Source organism: Notolepis coatsorum (assembly GCF_963971535.1).
Source record: "Notolepis coatsorum genome assembly, chromosome: 5".
In the NCBI taxonomy this organism is placed as follows: Eukaryota; Metazoa; Chordata; class Actinopteri; order Aulopiformes; family Paralepididae; genus Notolepis; species Notolepis coatsorum.
In genome coordinates, this window is record NC_140169.1 from 56,969,197 (window position 1) to 56,991,696 (window position 22,500).

At 44.2% G+C, this 22,500-nt stretch overlaps 1 protein-coding gene across 1 annotated transcript in view; it reads right to left on the reverse strand.

Moving 5' to 3' along the window:
• Window positions 1-22,500, reverse strand: part of jag2b (jagged canonical Notch ligand 2b) — a gene marked incomplete at its 3' end in the record, with an annotated part of 226,004 nt that overhangs the window by 31,081 nt on the left and 172,423 nt on the right. The window contains exons 10-17 of the mRNA XM_084314117.1: window positions 20,594-20,640; window positions 19,743-19,916; window positions 13,184-13,346; window positions 12,060-12,221; window positions 9,033-9,146; window positions 5,839-5,952; window positions 537-650; window positions 1-115 (exon numbers count right to left, since the gene is read on the reverse strand). The exon at window positions 1-115 is cut by the window's left edge and continues 2 nt beyond it. Of these exons, the coding sequence (XP_084170243.1) occupies window positions 1-115; window positions 537-650; window positions 5,839-5,952; window positions 9,033-9,146; window positions 12,060-12,221; window positions 13,184-13,346; window positions 19,743-19,916; window positions 20,594-20,640 (1,003 nt within the window). The remainder of the gene's footprint in view (window positions 116-536; window positions 651-5,838; window positions 5,953-9,032; window positions 9,147-12,059; window positions 12,222-13,183; window positions 13,347-19,742; window positions 19,917-20,593; window positions 20,641-22,500) is intronic.

A 22,500-nucleotide genomic window follows, 5' to 3' on the forward strand; every position in this document is an offset into this window, starting at 1 on the left:
TGGCTGCAGGTGGGCCCCTCCCAGCCCTCTCTACAGATGCAGGTGAAGGTGTCACCGCCTCCTACACAGGTCCCCCGGTTCAGACACGGACTGGAGGCACAGGTGCCGTTCTTGGCTGGAGGGGGGGGTGAGAGAAGGGGGGAGAGGGAGAGAGAGAGCGAGAGAAAGAGGGGGAGAGTGAGAGAGTGGGGGGGGAGAGAGAAAGAGAGAGGGGAGAGAGAAAGAGAGGGGGGAGAGAGAGGGGGGGAGAGAGAGAGAAACAGAGAGGGGGGAGTGAGAGTGGGGGGGAGAGAGAGAGGGGAGAGTGGGGGTGAGAGAGAGGGGGGGCGGGGAGAGTGAGAGGAGAGAGAGAGACACAGACAGACAGAGAGAGAGAAAGAGTGAGAGTGAGAGAGAGAGAGATGTAATGTGTTTAGATAATTATGCAACAGCTAGGTGGGGAAAAAAACAGAACTCAGAGGTTTGGATTAATGAGGTTCTACTGAACACAGACAATTTCACCTGCCCACCTCCACCCCCACCTCCACCAGGCCCACCTGTGTTGCATGTAGCTCCGCTCCATCCAGGCGGACAGGCACAGTGGAAGGCGTCCCCGTGGTCGTAGCAGGTTCCTCCGTTACTGCAGGTGGCAGCGTCACACTGGCTCTCACCTGCTCAGCGAGAGGGAGGAGTCACATTCTAACTCTCGTCTATGTTACAGTAGATTCTAGTGTGGATAGTATGGTTAGCAGCTTCTGTCTGACTGTGTAGGTACTGAGGATAGTAGGGTTAGTAGCTTCTGTCTGTAGGTACTGAGGGTAGTAGGGTTAGTAGCTTCTGTCTGTAGGTACTGAGGATAGTAGGGTTAGTAGCTTCCGTCTGTAGGTACTGAGGGTAGTAGGGTTAGTAGTTTCTGTCTGATTGTGTAGGTACTGAGGGTAGTAGGGTTAGTAGCTTCTGTCTGATTGTGTAGGTACTGAGGGTAGTAGGGTTAGTAGCTTCTGTCTGGTTGTGTAGGTACTGAGGGTAGTAGGGTTAGTAGCTTCTGTCTGGTTGTGTAGGTACTGAGGGTAGTAGGGTTAGTAGCTTCTGTCTGGTTGTGTAGGTACTGAGGGTAGTAGGGTTAGTAGCTTCTGTCTGGTTGTGTAGGTACTGAGGATAGTAGGGTTAGTAGCTTCTGTCTGTAGGTACTGAGGGTAGTAGGGTTAGTAGCTTCTGTCTGTAGGTACTGAGGGTAGTAGGGTTAGTAGCTTCTGTCTGTAGGTACTGAGGATAGTAGGGTTAGTAGCTTCTGTCTGTAGGTACTGAGGGTAGTAGGGTTAGTAGCTTCTGTCTGTAGGTACTGAGGATAGTAGGGTTAGTAGCTTCTGTCTGTAGGTACTGAGGGTAGTAGGGTTAGTAGCTTCTGTCTGTAGGTACTGAGGGTAGTAGGGTTAGTAGTTTCTGTCTGACTGTGTAGGTACTGAGGGTAGTAGGGTTAGTAGCTTCTGTCTGATTGTGTAGGTACTGAGGATAGTAGGGTTAGTAGCTTCTGTCTGTAGGTACTGAGGGTAGTAGGGTTAGTAGCTTCTGTCTGTAGGTACTGAGGATAGTAGGGTTAGTAGCTTCCGTCTGTAGGTACTGAGGGTAGTAGGGTTAGTAGTTTCTGTCTGGTTGTGTAGGTACTGAGGGTAGTAGGGTTAGTAGCTTCTGTCTGATTGTGTAGGTACTGAGGGTAGTAGGGTTAGTAGCTTCTGTCTGGTTGTGTAGGTACTGAGGGTAGTAGGGTTAGTAGCTTCTGTCTGATTGTGTAGGTACTGAGGGTAGTAGGGTTAGTAGTTTCTGTCTGACTGTGTAGGTACTGAGGGTAGTAGGGTTAGTAGCTTCTGTCTGGTTGTGTAGGTACTGAGGATAGTAGGGTTAGTAGCTTCTGTCTGTAGGTACTGAGGGTAGTAGGGTTAGTAGCTTCTGTCTGTAGGTACTGAGGGTAGTAGGGTTAGTAGCTTCTGTCTGTAGTTACTGAGGATAGTAGGGTTAGTAGCTTCTGTCTGTAGGTACTGAGGATAGTAGGGTTAGTAGCTTCTGTCTGTAGGTACTGAGGGTAGTAGGGTTAGTAGCTTCTGTCTGTAGGTACTGAGGGTAGTAGGGTTAGTAGTTTCTGTCTGACTGTGTAGGTACTGAGGGTAGTAGGGTTAGTAGCTTCTGTCTGATTGTGTAGGTACTGAGGATAGTAGGGTTAGTAGCTTCTGTCTGTAGGTACTGAGGGTAGTAGGGTTAGTAGCTTCTGTCTGTAGGTACTGAGGATAGTAGGGTTAGTAGCTTCCATCTGTAGGTACTGAGGGTAGTAGGGTTAGTAGTTTCTGTCTGATTGTGTAGGTACTGAGGGTAGTAGGGTTAGTAGCTTCTGTCTGATTGTGTAGGTACTGAGGGTAGTAGGGTTAGTAGCTTCTGTCTGGTTGTGTAGGTACTGAGGGTAGTAGGGTTAGTAGCTTCTGTCTGGTTGTGTAGGTACTGAGGGTAGTAGGGTTAGTAGCTTCTGTCAGGTTGTGTAGGTACTGAGGGTAGTAGGGTTAGTAGCTTCTGTCTGGTTGTGTAGGTACTGAGGGTAGTAGGGTTAGTAGCTTCTGTCTGGTTGTGTAGGTACTGAGGGTAGTAGGGTTAGTAGTTTCTGTCTGACTGTGTAGGTACTGAGGGTAGTAGGGTTAGTAGCTTCTGTCTGTAGGTACTGAGGGTAGTAGGGTTAGTAGCTTCTGTCTGGTTGTGTAGGTACTGAGGGTAGTAGGGTTAGTAGCTTCTGTCTGGTTGTGTAGGTACTGAGGGTAGTAGGGTTAGTAGTTTCTGTCTGGTTGTGTAGGTACTGAGGGTAGTAGGGTTAGTAGCTTCTGTCTGGTTGTGTAGGTACTGAGGATAGTAGGGTTAGTAGCTTCTGTCTGTAGGTACTGAGGGTAGTAGGGTTAGTAGCTTCTGTCTGTAGGTACTGAGGATAGTAGGGTTAGTAGCTTCCGTCTGTAGGTACTGAGGGTAGTAGGGTTAGTAGTTTCTGTCTGATTGTGTAGATACTGGGGGTAGTAGGGTTAGTAGCTTCTGTCTGGTTGTGTAGGTACTGAGGGTAGTAGGGTTAGTAGCTTCTGTCTGGTTGTGTAGGTACTGAGGGTAGTAGGGTTAGTAGCTTCTGTCTGGTTGTGTAGGTACTGAGGGTAGTAGAGTTAGTAGTTTCTGTCTGACTGTGTAGGTACTGAGGGTAGTAGGGTTAGTAGCTTCTGTCTGGTTGTGTAGGTACTGAGGATAGTAGGGTTAGTAGCTTCTGTCTGTAGGTACTGAGGGTAGTAGGGTTAGTAGCTTCTGTCTGTAGGTACTGAGGGTAGTAGGGTAAGTAGCTTCTGTCTGTAGGTACTGAGGATAGTAGGGTTAGTAGCTTCTGTCTGTAGGTACTGAGGGTAGTAGGGTTAGTAGCTTCTGTCTGTAGGTACTGAGGATAGTAGGGTTAGTAGCTTCTGTCTGTAGGTACTGAGGGTAGTAGGGTTAGTAGCTTCTGTCTGTAGGTACTGAGGGTAGTAGGGTTAGTAGTTTCTGTCTGACTGTGTAGGTACTGAGGGTAGTAGGGTTAGTAGCTTCTGTCTGATTGTGTAGGTACTGAGGATAGTAGGGTTAGTAGCTTCTGTCTGTAGGTACTGAGGGTAGTAGGGTTAGTAGTTTCTGTCTGATTGTGTAGGTACTGAGGGTAGTAGGGTTAGTAGCTTCTGTCTGATTGTGTAGGTACTGAGGGTAGTAGGGTTAGTAGCTTCTGTCTGGTTGTGTAGGTACTGAGGGTAGTAGGGTTAGTAGCTTCTGTCTGGTTGTGTAGGTACTGAGGGTAGTAGGGTTAGTAGCTTCTGTCTGGTTGTGTAGGTACTGAGGGTAGTAGGGTTAGTAGCTTCTGTCTGGTTGTGTAGGTACTGAGGGTAGTAGGGTTAGTAGTTTCTGTCTGACTGTGTAGGTACTGAGGGTAGTAGGGTTAGTAGCTTCTGTCTGGTTGTGTAGGTACTGAGGATAGTAGGGTTAGTAGCTTCTGTCTGTAGGTACTGAGGGTAGTAGGGTTAGTAGCTTCTGTCTGTAGGTACTGAGGATAGTAGGGTTAGTAGCTTCTGTCTGTAGGTACTGAGGGTAGTAGGGTTAGTAGCTTCTGTCTGTAGGTACTGAGGATAGTAGGGTTAGTAGCTTCTGTCTGTAGGTACTGAGGGTAGTAGGGTTAGTAGCTTCTGTCTGTAGGTACTGAGGGTAGTAGGGTTAGTAGTTTCTGTCTGACTGTGTAGGTACTGAGGGTAGTAGGGTTAGTAGCTTCTGTCTGATTGTGTAGGTACTGAGGATAGTAGGGTTAGTAGCTTCTGTCTGTAGGTACTGAGGGTAGTAGGGTTAGTAGCTTCTGTCTGTAGGTACTGAGGATAGTAGGGTTAGTAGCTTCCGTCTGTAGGTACTGAGGGTAGTAGGGTTAGTAGTTTCTGTCTGATTGTGTAGGTACTGAGGGTAGTAGGGTTAGTAGCTTCTGTCTGATTGTGTAGGTACTGAGGGTAGTAGGGTTAGTAGCTTCTGTCTGGTTGTGTAGGTACTGAGGGTAGTAGGGTTAGTAGCTTCTGTCTGGTTGTGTAGGTACTGAGGGTAGTAGGGTTAGTAGTTTCTGTCTGTAGGTACTGAGGGTAGTAGGGTTAGTAGCTTCTGTCTGGTTGTGTAGGTACTGAGGGTAGTAGGGTTAGTAGCTTCTGTCTGGTTGTGTAGGTACTGAGGGTAGTAGGGTTAGTAGTTTCTGTCTGTAGGTACTGAGGGTAGTAGGGTTAGTAGCTTCTGTCTGTAGGTACTGAGGGTAGTAGGGTTAGTAGCTTCTGTCTGGTTGTGTAGGTACTGAGGGTAGTAGGGTTAGTAGCTTCTGTCTGTAGGTACTGAGGGTAGTAGGGTTAGTAGCTTCTGTCTGGTTGTGTAGGTACTGAGGGTAGTAGGGTTAGTAGCTTCTGTCTGGTTGTGTAGGTACTGAGGGTAGTAGGGTTAGTAGTTTCTGTCTGACTGTGTAGGTACTGAGGGTAGTAGGGTTAGTAGCTTCTGTCTGTAGGTACTGAGGGTAGTAGGGTTAGTAGCTTCTGTCTGGTTGTGTAGGTACTGAGGGTAGTAGGGTTAGTAGCTTCTGTCTGGTTGTGTAGGTACTGAGGGTAGTAGGGTTAGTAGTTTCTGTCTGACTGTGTAGGTACTGAGGGTAGTAGGGTTAGTAGCTTCTGTCTGTAGGTACTGAGGGTAGTAGGGTTAGTAGCTTCTGTCTGGTTGTGTAGGTACTGAGGGTAGTAGGGTTAGTAGCTTCTGTCTGGTTGTGTAGGTACTGAGGGTAGTAGGGTTAGTAGTTTCTGTCTGGTTGTGTAGGTACTGAGGGTAGTAGGGTTAGTAGCTTCTGTCTGGTTGTGTAGGTACTGAGGGTAGTAGGGTTAGTAGCTTCTGTCTGTAGGTACTGAGGGTAGTAGGGTTAGTAGTTTCCGTCTGTAGGTACTGAGGGTAGTAGGGTTAGTAGCTTCTGTCTGTAGGTACTGAGGGTAGTAGGGTTAGTAGCTTCTGTCTGACTGTGTAGGTACTGAGGGTAGTAGGGTTAGTAGCTTAGTTAAGACCCATCTAAATGTAAGACCCCAAAATTCTGAATATACCCTTTCTCTCACACACACACACACACACACACACACACACACACACACACACACACACACACACACACACACACACACACACACACACACACACACACACACACACACACACACACACACACACACACACACACACACACACACACACACACACACACACACACACACACACACACACACACACACACACACACACACACACACACACACACACACGACTCACAGGAGTGGCAGGTCTTGCCCTTCCAGTTGTCGGTGCACTCGCAGTAGAAGTCGTTGACCAGGTCCACACAGCGGCCTCCGTTCTTACAGGGGTTACGCCTACACTCATTCACATCTGGAGCAGGAGACACACGTGGGAGACAGGAGACAGGGAGGAAGGGAGGGAGGGAGGGAGGAAGGAAGGAAGGAAGGAAGGAAGAAAGGAAGGAAGGAAGGAAGAAAGAGAGAGAGAGAGAAAGAAAGAGAGAGAGAAAGAAAGAGATAGAGAAAGAAAGAAAGAGAAAGAAAGAAAGAAAGAAAGAAAGAAAGAAAAGAGATAGAGAAAGAAAGAGAAAAGAAAGAAAGAGAAAGAAAGAAAGAGAAAAGAAACAAAGAAAGAAAAAGAGAATGTAAGAAAGAAAAAAAGAGAAAGAAAGAACGAGAAATGGTGTCAGATTCATGAGGAGTGCAAGCCGCTTCAAAGCACAACGGTCATTATTCCCATCGTTCATATCTGGGCAAAAACGTGCCCGTCAGACACAACGACGACCACCGACTAAAGTGCAAAGTGACCTCGGGAACCTGTGTAAATGTGACATCGGGAACGTGTGTAAATGTGACATCGGGAACGTGTGTAAATGTGACATCGGGAACCTGTGTAAATGTGATATCGGGAACGTGTGTAAATGTGACATCGGGAACGTGTGTAAATGTGACATCGGGAACCTGTGTAAATGTGACATCGGGAACGTGTGTAAATGTGACATCGGGAACCTGTGTAAATGTGACATCGGGAACCTGTGTAAATGTGACATCGGGAACCTGTGTAAATGTGACATCGGGAACCTGTGTAAATGTGTGTAATAACACCTTCCACAAAAAGATCAGTGCACTGAAATCCACATCAGTCCTACAAATAGAAGTGTGATTTGATAGTGTAATAAATTTTTTTATTAAAGAAATTATCAGCATAGACGATTAGTTTCATACGCTGCTGTCGGGACAAAACCTCATAACTCCAAAAACCCAACTTTTCAGCAGATGAAAAAAACTAACAGATTTGAGGGTGAATAGAGTTAGGAGGTTTAGACAGATGATCGGTTTAATGCTTTCCAATTGTTTAACCTTTGTAAAACCCACACACACATATGGAGGATGATCTACGGAGTTGATTTATATAATAAAAAAGAAAATTCAAAAAATGGAGTTATGAGGTTTTGTCCCGACAGCAGCGCATAGTTACTAGGTTTAGGCTGTGATCACACTGGGCGCCTATTTGAACGCGACCCGTGTCTTTTTTCAATGGTTTTTTCAGTGGTTTTGTCGCGACAGGCGTCTCCTCCAAACGACACGCCTCGCAAGACGTATCGTTGGGAAATAAGAGATTGTGAGGAATTCGTAGTCCATTTCAGCTGATCGACAAGATTATGCAATTGCGCTCCAAAGCACGTCATTTGATGAGTCTAAATCAGGGGTTCTCAAAGCTTTTGATGACTGAGAGTCCAGGAAACAAACATTAGATTGAAACGGAACACACAAATTATTTATAATCGGTCTTGCGAGTAGGCTGCATGTTCTGAGTCATGTACGACTCGTGAGATGCCTAGTTGCCACGCAACCAGTGGCCTAGCCAGCTTTCAACAAGCTGCCATTCCTGACTTGACAGCTTAGCCCAGGGGGGGCGCTGTTTCACCTTCTTAAAAGCAAAGTACCGTGTGATGTTGTATGTTGGTTTACAGTAGGGGTGGGAATCACCAGAGGCCTCACAATACGATATTATCACGATACGATATTATCACGATACTTAAGTCACAATACGATAGTATTGCGATTCAAAATATATTGCGATATGCTGAGTATTGCGATATTAATATTGCGATATATTACCTTTTTTCAACTGCAAAGTAAAACTGTCAACATGTTTTATCTAATAAAAGAAAGTGTTCAGTCTGTTAATCTCACTTCAATAATTTTTATTGCAGAACATGGTATTTTCTCAGGCAGACAGATGTCAACAATCTGTACCTGACAAACTGAACTGTTTGTATTACAGTCATATTCCAACTTAACTGAATGCACACATGTGTGTGTGTGGACTACTGTACTATTACAGGTATTGAAATAAAACATATATATTTTTTAAATTCCATAGTTTATTAGAAACAAATTTGCATAATAAAATATCGATACTTGGCGTCCTTGTATCGATACAGTATCGCCACGCAAAGTATCGCAATACTATACTGTATCGATATTTCCCCCCACCACTAGTTTTTTTTTATTTTCTTTTTTAATTATCTTTTTTTACCCTTTTTCCGTTTTTCTCCCCTCCCAATGTTAGTCGTTATGCCAATTCCCAATCCCCTTCCTGGTCGTCGGTCTGGGAGGGCGGAGACTATCACATGCTTCCTCCGACACATGTGTACCCAGCCCACCGCTTCTTTTCACCTGGCAGTGTGGACTCTCACTGGGGGAGTGTGACGTGTGGAAGGTCACACTACCTCTCTTAGATCCTTCCCTCGCTGTGCAGGCGCCCCGACCGAACTGTAAGAGTCGCTGACGACAACGACCCAGACCAACTCACCGGCTTCCCTCCCGCTGACTCTGCCAATCGAGCCAGCATGACGGCCGCTGACAGCTGGATTCGATACCAGTGTCTCTTGCGTTGGTGACGAGTGCCTCGTCCGCTGCGCCACCCAGCCGCCGCCTCCCCCACCACTAGTTTACAGCATAACTCACCGCGGGCCGCCAGAAACGTTTCCGAGGGCTGCCATTGGCCCGCACTTTGAGAATGCCTAGGTCTACAGGCTCCTCCCCTTTTTTGTTGTTGCTTATTCCACGTAATTTGTATGTGGTTGAGTCTACATGGTCTTTGTTCCAAACGATTGAAAATCCTACAAATAGTACCTTTTATATTATATTTAGCCTTTAGTAAAACATCAAACATTTGTTTTTTCTAAAAATATAGGCAAAAATAAGCATGTGCTTCAGCCTATTCCTTTTTTCGGTCACTGAGTTTGGATTTTGTGTGTGAGCTTACTTTGAATATGTACATTTGTGATTTTTTTTTTTCTTTTTTTGTAAGTCCACACAAGTGTGTTTTTGATTTGTTGTAAACAAAGACAGAAAATAAACTATTCATTCATTCATTCATTCATATTTGGACAACCAGAGTTAAAGAGCGAGGGATGGAAGGGGGATGGAATTTGAACTCACTAAGGTCACACAGTCGCCCCTCCCAGCCGTCTGGACAGAAGCATTGGAAGGAGTTGACGCCATCGATGCAGGTGCCGCCATTTCGACACCGATTGTTGATGCAGTCGTTGACATCTAGAACAGCAAGGGTTGGGGTCGGGTTACAGATGCAATGAGCAATGAGTCCATCTGGGATTCTGTTCTATTCAGTATATAGAATATACACTTAATTTGTTTAGCACTAAGGCTAAGGAAATACAGCAATGTGATCTGAACATGAGGCAGAACCTAATATACATCTGATTTAATTTACCTTTATTTAAACTTGAAAGGCAACTGAGGTTTCCCTCGTTTACAGTCACGTCATTAAGAGACAGTCTTTTCATTAAGAGAAGATCTCGTAATATGCATCAGGAGAACTATGTTTATAAAAGTGGCTTAAACGACGATACTGGATTTGCAAGCCTGAGTTTCTCTGGAAGGATATTTTAAACAGCCAAAACAGTTAAAATAAAATACAGTCAAATGGCTTTCCAGAGGTACAGAGATGAAGAAGGGGTTTGATAACTGGCAGTATGTTATGTGTATGTATGTATGTATGTATGTATATATATATAATTGTATATATGTGCATATGTAGGTATATAGTTGTATATATGTATAAAAAATGGCTAGAGGAACTATACAGGGTAACCTACAGTTTTGGCAAATATTAATAAGGTATTATTAAAAAATCTATTGTTAACCAAGTGAATTTTTTCAATATAAGTCTAGTAATGTATGAATTAGTAAATATAATATAGTATGTTCCGATGAGTAAATAGGGGTGGGATTAAATAAGTGTATGCTTCTTCCCACTCCTTTTCAAATATGTAAATGAAAAAAATAAAAGAATAAAAAATAAATTTGAGTTTGACTTTTTTGTTTGTTCTTTGTTATTTTAAATGTTTTAATATACATTTATTATTTGAACGGCTTAAGGCTATATCTGTACTTGATGTTTGTTTGTTATGTTGCATATTTGAAATAAACTTCAATCAATCAATCAATATCCCAAGGTCTAGTGGGCCGGTGGCAGAAGCCCAGTCACCCTTAGTCACGAGCCGGGAAGGGCCCTGTGGGAGGACCTCAGACATGAAGGGCCCTGTGGGAGGACCTCAGACATGAAGGGCCCTGTGGGAGGACCTCAGACATGAAGGGCCCTGTGGGAGGACCTCAGACATGAAGGGCCCTGTGGGAGGACCTCAGACATGAAGGGCCCTGTGGGAGGACCTCAGACATGAAGGGCCCTGTGGGAGGACCTCAGACATGAAGGGCCCTGTGGGAGGACCTCAGACATGAAGGGCCCTGTGGGAGGACCTCAGACATGAAGGGCCCTGTGGGAGGACCTCAGACATGAAGGGCCCTGTGGGAGGACCTCAGACATGAAGGGCCCTGTGGGAGGACCTCAGACATGAAGGGCCCTGTGGGAGGACCTCAGACATGAAGGGCCCTGTGGGAGGACCTCAGACATGAAGGGCCCTGTGGGAGGACCTCAGACATGAAGGGCCCTGTGGGAGGACCTCAGACATGAAGGGCCCTGTGGGAGGACCTCAGACATGAAGGGCCCTGTGGGAGGACCTCAGACATGAAGGGCCCTGTGGGAGGACCTCAGACATGAAGGGCCCTGTGGGAGGACCTCAGACATGAAGGGCCCTGTGGGAGGACCTCAGACATGAAGGGCCCTGTGGGAGGACCTCAGACATGAAGGGCCCTGTGGGAGGACCTCAGACATGAAGGGCCCTGTGGGAGGACCTCAGACATGAAGGGCCCTGTGGGAGGACCTCAGACATGAAGGGCCCTGTGGGAGGACCTCAGACATGAAGGGCCCTGTGGGAGGACCTCAGACATGAAGGGCCCTGTGGGAGGACCTCAGACATGAAGGGCCCTGTGGGAGGACCTCAGACATGAAGGGCCCTCTGGGAGGACCTCAGACATGAGGGATTAAAAGGTCTATGATGTAGCTAAGGGCATTAAAAGCCAACCCTGTAAAACCCTGTTGCAAAATTATATATATATATTTTTTTTAGCATGTTTACATAGTCAATGGGTCCTGTTGTTCAGCATCACAATGCTATTGGATGGTAAATGTGTTTATAGGTCCCACATTCTGGCCTCTGACGTTGATAATGTCAATTTAATTTGGGCATTAAAATCCTTAAAGGCTATCATGATCATAGTTATCAAAGGGCTCATGTGGTCCTGTCTAACTGGAATTAGTTAAAAGCCTTGCTGGTGGTGAAGGGACCTCTGGCCCAGTGAAGTAGAGACACAATATTCTAAACAAGATGAAAAAAAGCATGAATAACCCTCTCAACTTCAAACAGATATAAAAAAGGACCTTATTTTTTTTAAACATTCTTCAGCTGGAAAAAACAAGACTGAACAACTCTTGTTAATTAATTCAATTGGAGATCAGTATCAAATATCACAGCAAGATTTCTGCCAACAGGCTTAACATCTTCTGATGGGTCACAGAGACTGACCTGGTCCTGGATCGGGTCGATTGGAGGGTCAAATGTCACTATTTCAGGGGTTTTTGTCAGCTGGACGAAATTCTAAGCCATGCGGCATTTTCTACCGGTGAGGCAGGCCCTGAGATAACCTACTAGGATTGCTGGTTTTGAGAGGTAAAGTGGAAGGGGATATTATGTTTTTTACGGATGATGTGTCCTAGTGGGAGCATATATATTGAAAATAAAAAAGGGACCTAAATTGACCCTTGGGGAACACCACATGTAAGACTGTGTTACTACCTGCTAATCGCCAATCTCTTTCCTCTCAAAAACCCTGGCGCATGTCGGCCCACTCCTTTTCATCATCTACACCCCCCCCTCCCTCTACTATGCTGATGACACTCAGATATAATAATTATAATAAATTATAAAAGATAGCATGTTAATAACAGACAAGATTTACAGACAACAGACGCACAATATAAACTCCATCTTACAATCAGTTACAAAGATTGTAACTTTGTGTGTGTGTGCACATGGGTATACGACGTACTCTCGTGGCAGTAGGTGCCGCTGAAGCCTGGGTCGCAGATGCAGGTAAAGTTGCCCCCAGACTGACTGAGGCAGCGGCCTCGGGGTCCACACACGTTGGAGGATATGTGGCGCTCTCCTGCAGAGTCGTTGGTCGCAATGGCGATGGTGCAGCTGTCGATCACTAAATGGGAATATAGAAGGTTTTTCGTCAATGGGTTTGTGTTCTTCTGTGCAATTCTGTGTCCCCAAACAAACTGAATGCTTACGATATTGTTTTTTCTCAATGTACTTTACTTTTACAAGGAAACATCTGCTCGTCTCGGCAATAGGTGTTCCCCAAGGATCAATCTTGGGACCTTTATCATTTTCTATATTCATCAATGACCTTCAATTTGCTCCAATTGTAACATTCAACTAGATGCTGATGACACAGTAATTTATTCATCCGAGTCACAGGTATTGCATATTCAAAACTCACTTCAGCTTGACATCAACATGGTTCGAAAACGGCTCTTTGCTAATAAATGATTACTTAACAGAAATAAATCTTATGTTGTGCTTTTGGGGACACTGCAACGTCTTAGGTCTTATTCCTATGTCTATTGTATGCAGTGTTGCTTGGGGGGGGGGGTGAGCCCCGTTGGAGTGGTCAGTTTTTCAGGTGTTTCGCGCATTGGTCTTTGTTGCATCTTCATCTGGGATGCAGTTTCTGGTGGGGCGTGTCATGGTTGGGGGGGACGCGGGTAGTTTGAGTGTATTTGGAATGTTTGCTGGGTGCAGTGAGTGAGCGTGGGGTGTCCTTGTGGTCGTGGGTGTGCGGGCTCCTGGGATTGGGCGGCTGCTGGCGCCTATGGCTTGGGCCGGACCTTTTCCGGGCCTTTCCTGGAGTTGGGTGCTGGTCTCTTGCGTGTGCTTTGATGGATTTTGGTTGGTTTTCATCATTGGGCTCACTCGGTTCGCTGGCGTTTTGGGGATTCCTTGTGTGGGGGGCTCACTATGGCTTCTGCAGTGTTTCGGGGGGGTGTCCCGGGGGTCCCGGTGTCGTCTCGGACCGTCCGTGGCGCTGCATCTCTTCTCGTTTGACCGCTGTTGTGTCGTGACAGGGGGTGGGAATTAAAAAAGGTAAATTCCGTAGTGGGTTACCTTGACAGGGGGTGGTCTGGCAGTGGTCCCTGAGGTGGGCGCAGGTCTTCCCCTCGTAGCCTTCCGGACAGGCGCAGTAGAAGTCCTGGGCCATGCTGTGGCAGGTAGCCTCGTTCGCACAAGGGTTTGGATCACATGGGTCTGATGGGAACCAACCAGGGATCTGTGGACAGCAGGAAAGGGAAAAGCATTTTGTTATCATTTATGATCAAAATATAATAATAATAATAATAATAATATAGTTATTAAATTATAAGGTAGCAGTACCGATAAGACAAGGTATCTACAAGTTATCTAAGGTATTTTTCATCTACATCATTTCATGGAGCTGTAATTAACACAACACAAGGATTCAATGGGCCTCATTCATGAAGCGATATAAGAACATATTTCGTTCTTAACTAGCATTTCCTCTTATTTTGTTCTTACCTGGGATTCAACAATGTTTTCTTATTGTTGCTTTTCTCTCAGGCAGGACCAAACTCTAAGAGTGGTCGAGAGCACTCTTACCCAGATAAGAAACTCTTACCCAGATGAGAAACATAAAAAAAGCCTACCATTCCTAATAATAATAATAATACATCAGATTTATATAGCACTTTTCCTACTGCTCAGACACTTTACAAAACAAACAATACAATACAGTTTAAAAAAATAAAAATATATTTTATATATATTAAAAAATATTGCCCCCAAATACGACTTTATAAACCCAGAACTTTTCAATAATTATTATTATTATAACTTATTGCGTGCGTTCTTCTTCTGAAATTGATTATATATTGCTGTTAGAACAGTTAGATGCTGGCTGCCCAGGCCGTACGCATAGAACTCATATTTACAACATCTCCTCTCCTCTCCTCTCTTCTCTGCTCGTACAAGTTCTGAGTGCATTCAGGGTTTTAGCCACAGGGACCTTTCAGAGAGAGATGACAGATCCAGTATTTCCCAACCTACTGCACGATTGGTTCTTGACAAGCGTCGTCAAGTCGTTCAGTATTGACAAAGCCTACTTTGCTGGAACGATTTATTTCGCACTATACAGTACGCGGTATACGTATAAGTACAAGTATAAGTCTTTATTTGTGATCAGATTAACACACACACACACACACACGATGAGCGACCCACAGGAACACACACACACATGCACTGAGTCGTGAGTCGTGAGATGTGTGTGTCATTTTGAGATGTCGCAAATCGCTTCCTGTTGAATGGATCAGACAGCGATCAGATGCCGAAACTCGGCTGTTTTACACACGCCTCATTCGCCATATAAGGAGATGGCGGGCGTGTCCGTATGCAAATGGTTTTAGCGCGAACGCACATTTGAATTTAAGAATGAGTGGGATTCATCATGCAAGACACTTGAGTAAGAACCGATTTCGACGTTAAGAACGGCTTGATGAATGTGGCGGTGGCTTTTCTTATTGTTCTCTTAACAGACAGGTAAGCAAGAATATAAGAAAAATAATAAGAGAGTATTGTTGAATGAGGCCCAATGTCCCTAATAACATCACCGGGTGGCCATATTCAAACTCGTTACTCTCAAAACAAAAATAAATGTGTGCAAAGCCGTTTCGAGATTTTGGACGTGTGTGAGATTATGTGCAAAATAAATCAACATTGTGCCCCTTTAACACTTTCAATGCCGGAGCTCGGTGTACGATTTAGTGCTTCCGTGCCACCACCCACTTCAATGATAGAGCTCTCATATTTGCAAACGCATAAACTATGTCTTAAATTATGTGTCTAATCTGGCCGTCGCTTATCAATGACTTGTTTGCAGTCAACATTGTCGAAACGGATTGTTTTTTTAATCGGTTCATTTCCGTTTTATACCATTTTGAAATACGCTTGTTTTTTTTACGTTTCAGGAAAATATAAAGATTCTGTGATAATCGCCCTTTACTGGAATATTCTGGAATACACAAAAAACGTTGAAATTTTTCAGCCTATTTATGAATCGTTTTCAAATAAACGCTAGATTATCGATAGTATATGTGTACTTATGCACGCTATAGAAGCGAGCTGAAAAATCGATTCTCTCATTTCCTGATCAGCACACACACACACACGCACACACACACACAGGGCACACGTTGATATCTCTGTGAAAAAAGATCTGATTATCCTAAGACTGGTAAAATAGATTCCTTACCTCAGATCAGATGTTCTCCAAAAAGATTATTCCAATTCCTGATCGCCATTCCAAATATCGATCGCGTTTATTGATCCAACGCTGGTGATCCTGATCAAACTGGCCAGTATCACGTCTTCGTCTGTTTGGCTCTCCTTCCAATTCCTCTGCGTTGTGTCATTTTAATGGTCCTGACGTCTCTGATACTGGTTGATATAATCCTTATCTCTCCCCGTTAGTACAATCCGCAAACCATAATAATTCTCCACCTCCGTAAGAATCCGACACTTCGACAACGTGAAATACCTTACAAGGAAAAGCGTGTTTATTTCTCTAAACAGAAACCTCAGCTCAGATGTTAACAGATTGTATTGTCCTTGAAGAGTCTATTCTAATGACCTTTCGGTGCGTTCGTCTATCGTCCTTTTGTTATTCAGTCCAATAGTGTTCAGGCCTGGTCGTCAGCCTAACCCTCCTCGCGTTAGCCGAAGCTAATGATGATGTGGCATTCTTCCCCCCCCCCCCTCTCTGTGATGAGAGGAGAGAGTATCTTGGTCTCTTCCCTCTTAGTCTCAGTCAGATTTTTAGTCTGCCCTACCCCCGGAAACACCGTTCGACTTATAGATCTTCGTCGTAGAAACGATAGCCCCGCCCCTCTTCTGGTTGTCAGGGCAACGCGCTGTCATGACAACCGCGTTTAACCTTTACACACACTTCAAAACGTCTCATTCACTGTTGCATTAAAGAGGTCACCCCTCTCCCTCGCTCTGTTATCTTTGTTCTTACAAGGAATTCATAACAAACACCCTCGCTGACGCGGCCTGTGCCTGTGAAACCACTGGTTCCACCACCGTCAATATCATCCCGTGATGATAATGATATTACCCTCTTAAAGCGTCTCTTTATATCAGTTTTATAAACCAAATATACATTGAAAAAACCACCATTTTCTCTCACTTGGTACTGGAAATATGTATTCCACGCTGTTTTGGGGCTCGGCAATGAATCCGATCGTCTCGGGTGACTTGTCTGAGAAGTAAAATGAGGATGCTGGATTTTTTTCCCCCCATGTGTTTCATTCAATCCATTCCAAAGGGGTGCAGTACAACAGGGAGAGACAATATGGGGCGGTATTTTCCCAATGGGGGACGTTTGCAGCACTAACGTGAGACTAGATTGATGAAATATGAATTCATCTCCCGGGCCTTTCTGTGTGGAGTTTGCATGTTCTCCCCGTGCTCTCAAGGGTTTCCCCTCCCGATAAGATAAACCCAATGGAAAAACATGCACAACAGATCGCTAACGCTTCGCGTTCCTTGGCGAAGACGGACAGGAGCACTTGGATTGGTCCCCGGGTGCAGCCCCTATCTGCTCCCGGCTGCCCTTGGGGGGGAAGGACGACGGAATGGGTCAAGCGCAGAGAATCAATTTCATCAGCGACCCAAAAAAAATTGCATGTGTGTGTTCCTGTGTGTGTGCCGGTTCACCGTCTGTAGTGTGGTAGTGAAAGGGTTAACCTTCTGTAGTGTGGTAGTGCAAGGGTTAACCTTCTGTAGTGTGGTAGTGCAAGGGTTAACCTTCTGTAGTGTGGTAGTGCAAGGGTTAACCTTCTGTAGTGTGGTAGTGCAAGGGTTAATGTCTTGTAGTATGTAGGCAGTGAGCCAGCAGTCCCTCATCCAAGCGGGGCTCCTATTTATAGTCCAGGCGCTAAATCGGGATTGGCTCCCGGCCAGCGATGGCTGCCCAGGAGAGGCAATGAAGTGTCAATTTCTCGATGACTAACTTGATAACAGCTTCACAACACGCTCCAAGAAAATGACTGCGGCCACAACCTTCAACTCACTATTATTAACACATTGAGTGCCAGCGACGAGATTTATCGTTAGTTCATGCCGACCGTTGAGTGCCAGCGACGATATTTTTTTTCTTTTTTTTTATATTCATTAGCGATTTGAATTCATACTTCATCAATCTAGTCTCACGTTAGTGCTGCAAACTCTCTCTGAGCTCCATTGGGAAAATACCGCCCCCTATCGTCTCCCTGTGGTACTGCACCCCTTTGGAATGGATTGAAACGAAACACATGGGGGGGGGGGGGGGGGGGGAAGATCCAGCTTCCTCATTTTACTTCTCGGGCAAGCCACCCGAAAGGATCCAAGTAATTTCCGAGCCCCAAAAGTGTGGAATACATATTTACAGTATCCAGCGTTGGATCAATAAACGCGATCGATATTTAGAATGGCGATCAGGAATTGGAATAATCTTTTTGGAGAACATCTGATCTGAGGTAAGGAATCTATTTGACCAGTCTTAGGATAATCAGAACTTTTTTCACAGAGATATCAACGTGTGCCCTGTGCGTGTGTGTGTGTGTGTGTGTGTGATCAGGAAATAAGAGATTCGATTTTCAGCCCGCTTATATAGCGTGCATAAGTACACATACTATCGATAATCTAGCGTTTATTTGAAAACTATTCATAGGCCGAAAAATTACAACTTTTTTTGTGTATTCCAGAATATTCCAGTAAAGGGCGATTATCATGGAATCTTTATATTTTCCTTGAAAACGAGGGCTTTTCAAAATGCTATAAAACGGAAATGAAGCGATTAAAAAACAAACCGTTTCGACAATGTTGACTGCAAACAAATCATTGATAAACGACGGGCAGATTAGACACATAGCCATAATTTAAGACAGAGATTATGCGTTCACAACGTTATCATTGAAATGGTGGCATTTAACCACGTTTTACCATGTTAACCAGTGGCACTGGAAGTGTTAAAAAGAATAACTGAATTTAAACTGAAACAGAAAATAACATTCTTTCTAACAATTTTTTTTTTTTTTTGTCGAACAGTAGACTATTCGAAAATTATTTTGGCCAGTCATGCACATCCCTAATCTAAACCACCACCACTAAAATGGGCTTTTCCCCCCCAAGTTGAAGACAGCGGTTTTGTCCCCTATTGGAAAAGCAGACACTGTTTAACATTAAAAGAAGGCCTATGTTTGGTTCACGGTGCATCAACATGACTTTGTTTTGATCTACGACATAAAACACAATAATTCTAAGAATTACATGTATAGTAAATATGTTTCGTACAACTAACTGCAGCTTAAACAACCCCCCCCCCCCTCCACCGAAACTGCATAGTGAACCTTTAACCTTTAAATAGTGAGGGCAGCGTGTTGAAGGGTCCCTGAGCGAGACACTTAACCCCTAACTGCTCCCGGTGAGCAGGTCGGAACGTTGCCGTCGGTGTGTGAATGTGACTGAACGGGTGAATGTGAGACATGAGTTGTAAAGCGCTTTGGATAAAAGCTGTTATATAAATGCCGTCCATTTACCATTTAGTGTGCAGTCCGAAATTAGTCCCCAATTGTGTTGCATGCAAGTGCACACACAGCAACTCATCTGGTCATTAAAACTGGAAAATAAACCCTGCTTTAATGTGCTGAATTATTTAAATAAACCTGCTTTAATGCGCTGAATCTTTAAATACACCTGCTTTAATGTGCTGCATTTTGACATAAACCTGCTTTAATGTGCTGAATCTTTAAATACACATGCTTTAATGTGCTGAATTTTTACATAAACCTGGTTTAATGTGCTGAATCTTTAAATACACATGCTTTAATGTGCAGAATTTTGACATAAACATGCTTTAATGTGCTGAATTTGAAAATAAACCTGGTTTAATGTGCTGAATCTTTAAATACACATGCTTTAATGTGCAGAATTTTGAAATAAACCTGCTTTAATGTGCTGAATCTTTAAATACACATGCTTTAATGTGCTGAATTTGAAAATAAACCTGGTTTAATGTGCTGAATTAGAAGGCAATGACATTTCTTTGCAAATACACATGTTGAATATTTTAAATAATGAAAGGTTTGTTTGGTCCATAAGGGGCAAGCACGCCGATATCCAGAGATATAGTACAAACAATATCTAGAGATATAGTACAAACAATATCTAGAGATGCAGTACAAACAATATACTGATATACAGTACAAACAATATACAGATACAGTACAAACAATATACAGATACAGTACAAACAATATACAGATACAGTACAAACAATAGCTAGAGATGCAGTACAAACAATATACTGATATACAGTACAAACAATATACAGATACAGTACAAACAATATACAGATACAGTACAAACAATATACAGATACAGTACAAACAATATCTAGAGATGCAGTACAAACAATATCTAGAGATGCAGTACAAACAATATACAGAGATACAGTACAAACAATATACAGATACAGTACAAACAATATACAGAGATACAGTACAAACAATATACAGATACAGTACAAACAATATACAGAGATACAGTACAAACAATATACAGAGATACAGTACAAACAATATACAGAGATACAGTACAACAGACTCACCTGGCACAGCTTCCCCGAGAACTCAGCCAGGCATTCACACACGAAGCCCGCCAGCAGTGGGTGGCAGCGCCCGCCGTTCTCACACGGTCTGCCCGCACACTCGTTACGCTGGAGCTCACAGTGAGAGCCAAGAAAACCTGGCAGACACTGGCAGCGGTACCCACTAGGTCCTTCCTAGAGAGAGAGAGAGAGAGAGAGAGAGAGACAGACAGAGACAGAGAGAGAGAGAGAGAGAGAGAGAGAGAGAGAGAGAGAGAGAGAGATGGCAAGAGAGAAGGAGATAGAGAGAGAGAGAGAGATGGCAAGAGAGAAGGAGAGAGACAGAGAAGGAGAGAGAGATGGAGAGATAGATAGATGAAGAGAGAGACAGACAGAGAGAGACAGACAGACAGACGGAGAGAGAGAGATGGCAAGAGAAAGAGAGTATTTAGTATTACATGAACGTCAAACAACAGTGCAGTAACATCTCACACACACACACACACACACACACACACACACACACACACACACACACACACACACACACACACACACACACACACACACAGTCAGACAAGAAGATAGATACCAATTTCCTCTCTGTGCGCTCAGTAGAAAGCTATCCGGCTGCAAGCTAGCCCCAAAAACACCTCCCCCAGAGTTTTAAGCTAGGCTGGCTGGTCCATGTCAGCTTCCTTTACTTTGTGCTAAGCTAGGCTAGCCTGCAGCCGGATAGCTTGAACACACGGAGAGGAACCTGGTATCCATCTTCTCGTCCGACTCTGGAGAAGACGGTAAGCGCATTTCCCGTAATGCTACTGTGCTCCTCTCTAAGCAGTAACATGTGGGATCACATCAGAGTATATCACCTTGCATGCTGCTCCGTTCTGACACTGACCATGACACCCGTTCATATCTGTGGTGAAAGCAAGCAGAGAAAAACAGGTATAACACATGGATTATTTTTTAAATAGTATTTTATGTCTTGTTTTTATTGGTATTGTGTTTTTACTGTGTTTTCCATCGAGGACCACTTTGGAAATAAGTGTTTTAAGTAATGCTTTTAAGTGCAATCCTCCGGAGTGCAGGGTCATGCTACTACAATGTAATCTAATTTCGTCTGTCACGCCTGTTGGGATTGAAATGTAGCCGGGTCCAATTGATGAGACTTTGGGTCAGAATTTATAATAATAATAATAAGGATTTTGGTTGAAAATAACCACTTTTAAAACAGAAAGAGAGCCATCAGAAAGGGGGGCAGTGGTGAGCCCAAGACGAGGCGATGAGAGATACTGACTGACGTTACAGTTTAGTCCCGACCATCCTCGGAAACAGTCGCAGTGATATCCGCCAATTAGGTTTTTGCGTGAGTAAGCGTTTACACAGCTGGGCTTCAACGGGCACTCGTTAGCGTCCGTGAAGGCAGGAGGCAGGGAGACACACGGTGCGTCCTTCACATTTTCAGGCTATTTGAATCCACCATTTAGGGCTAACAAGTGAAGGGTAATATGTCTCGGAACGTTGGCTTGCAGTTGCATTATTGCAAACTAAAGAAATGTGAATTCAAGAAGTTAAAAACGAAGTTTAGCCTATTCAATTGTTTTAGAAGCCTATAGCCAATGTTCCGACTCCCGAGGCATATTGCCTCGGGAGCCTGTTATTCGTTTTTAACTTCTTAAATTCACATTTCTTTAGTTTGCAATAATGCAACTGCAAGCCAATGTTCCTAGGCATAATGCCTTTTACACTTTTATTTTTCATTTAATAATAATAATAACTTCATAATAATAATCATGACGTTGCATTACTGCCGATCAGCACGCCTATCAGAAATAAATGTTTACTGTATTGATAATCTCAGAACCAAGCATTTGAAACTACCTGGTTTAGTGCTTAGCCTTATTTTTCTAATAGTGTTCACTGCCAGACTTGGAGCAAATCACGCCACGTTGCGAAGGCTATCTCGGCCTGTGGCTTTATATTTCTCAAACTAATTATATACTGTTCATAAGATCTATTTTCTGCGGTTCCAAGGAAACATCAATCAACCAAATCTGTCCATAGATTCTGGCTGTACAGGACGAAATGTATAGGATTGATTGAGCTGGCAACCAGTGTCTTTCGGTCTCAATTAAATAAAAAAAAAGGGGATATTCTCCTTCGAAATATTATTTCACGGGCACGCCTGGCATTACGCATTACGAGTCTGCCAACAACGCTGGCAGTGACGCTGGCGTGATGCCTCTTTATAGCGCTTAGGGATCTGCGCTTATTTACCACCACGTCTGTGAAGACGGCAGGTGCGTCCCGTTAACTGGTCGGGGGCAGATACCGAGCGGATGCCACCGAAGCTCATTTACATAGAAAGGGGGACGTGTTCCGCCCACATTACCTCATTTAAATACGCGCCAATTGCACCGGATGCAATGCTGACGGAACGCTTCATTTGTATTTTGTGTCTATGCCTCATTTCTGTCTCATCTTTCCACTTCCTGATATCTGCCAACAGCCTGTCAGAGTGCAGACTGCTCCGCGAGCCAAACGCACAGGGGAAAACTCCACACATAACGTCTGCGCTGGTATCTCATCGCGCCATGTCCTTCAGTGGACAGCTCCCAAAGACGGAGCAGAATCCGAGTGCAAACACCGCGCAGGTAACGGTGCAATGCCCAGCGCGCAGTCCATTCTTAGTGGATCCCGCCCTATGTATATTTTTTCCTGTGGTCAATTAGCACTTTATTTTACGCTTTCTGATGAGACCGTGTAGAATTGTGAG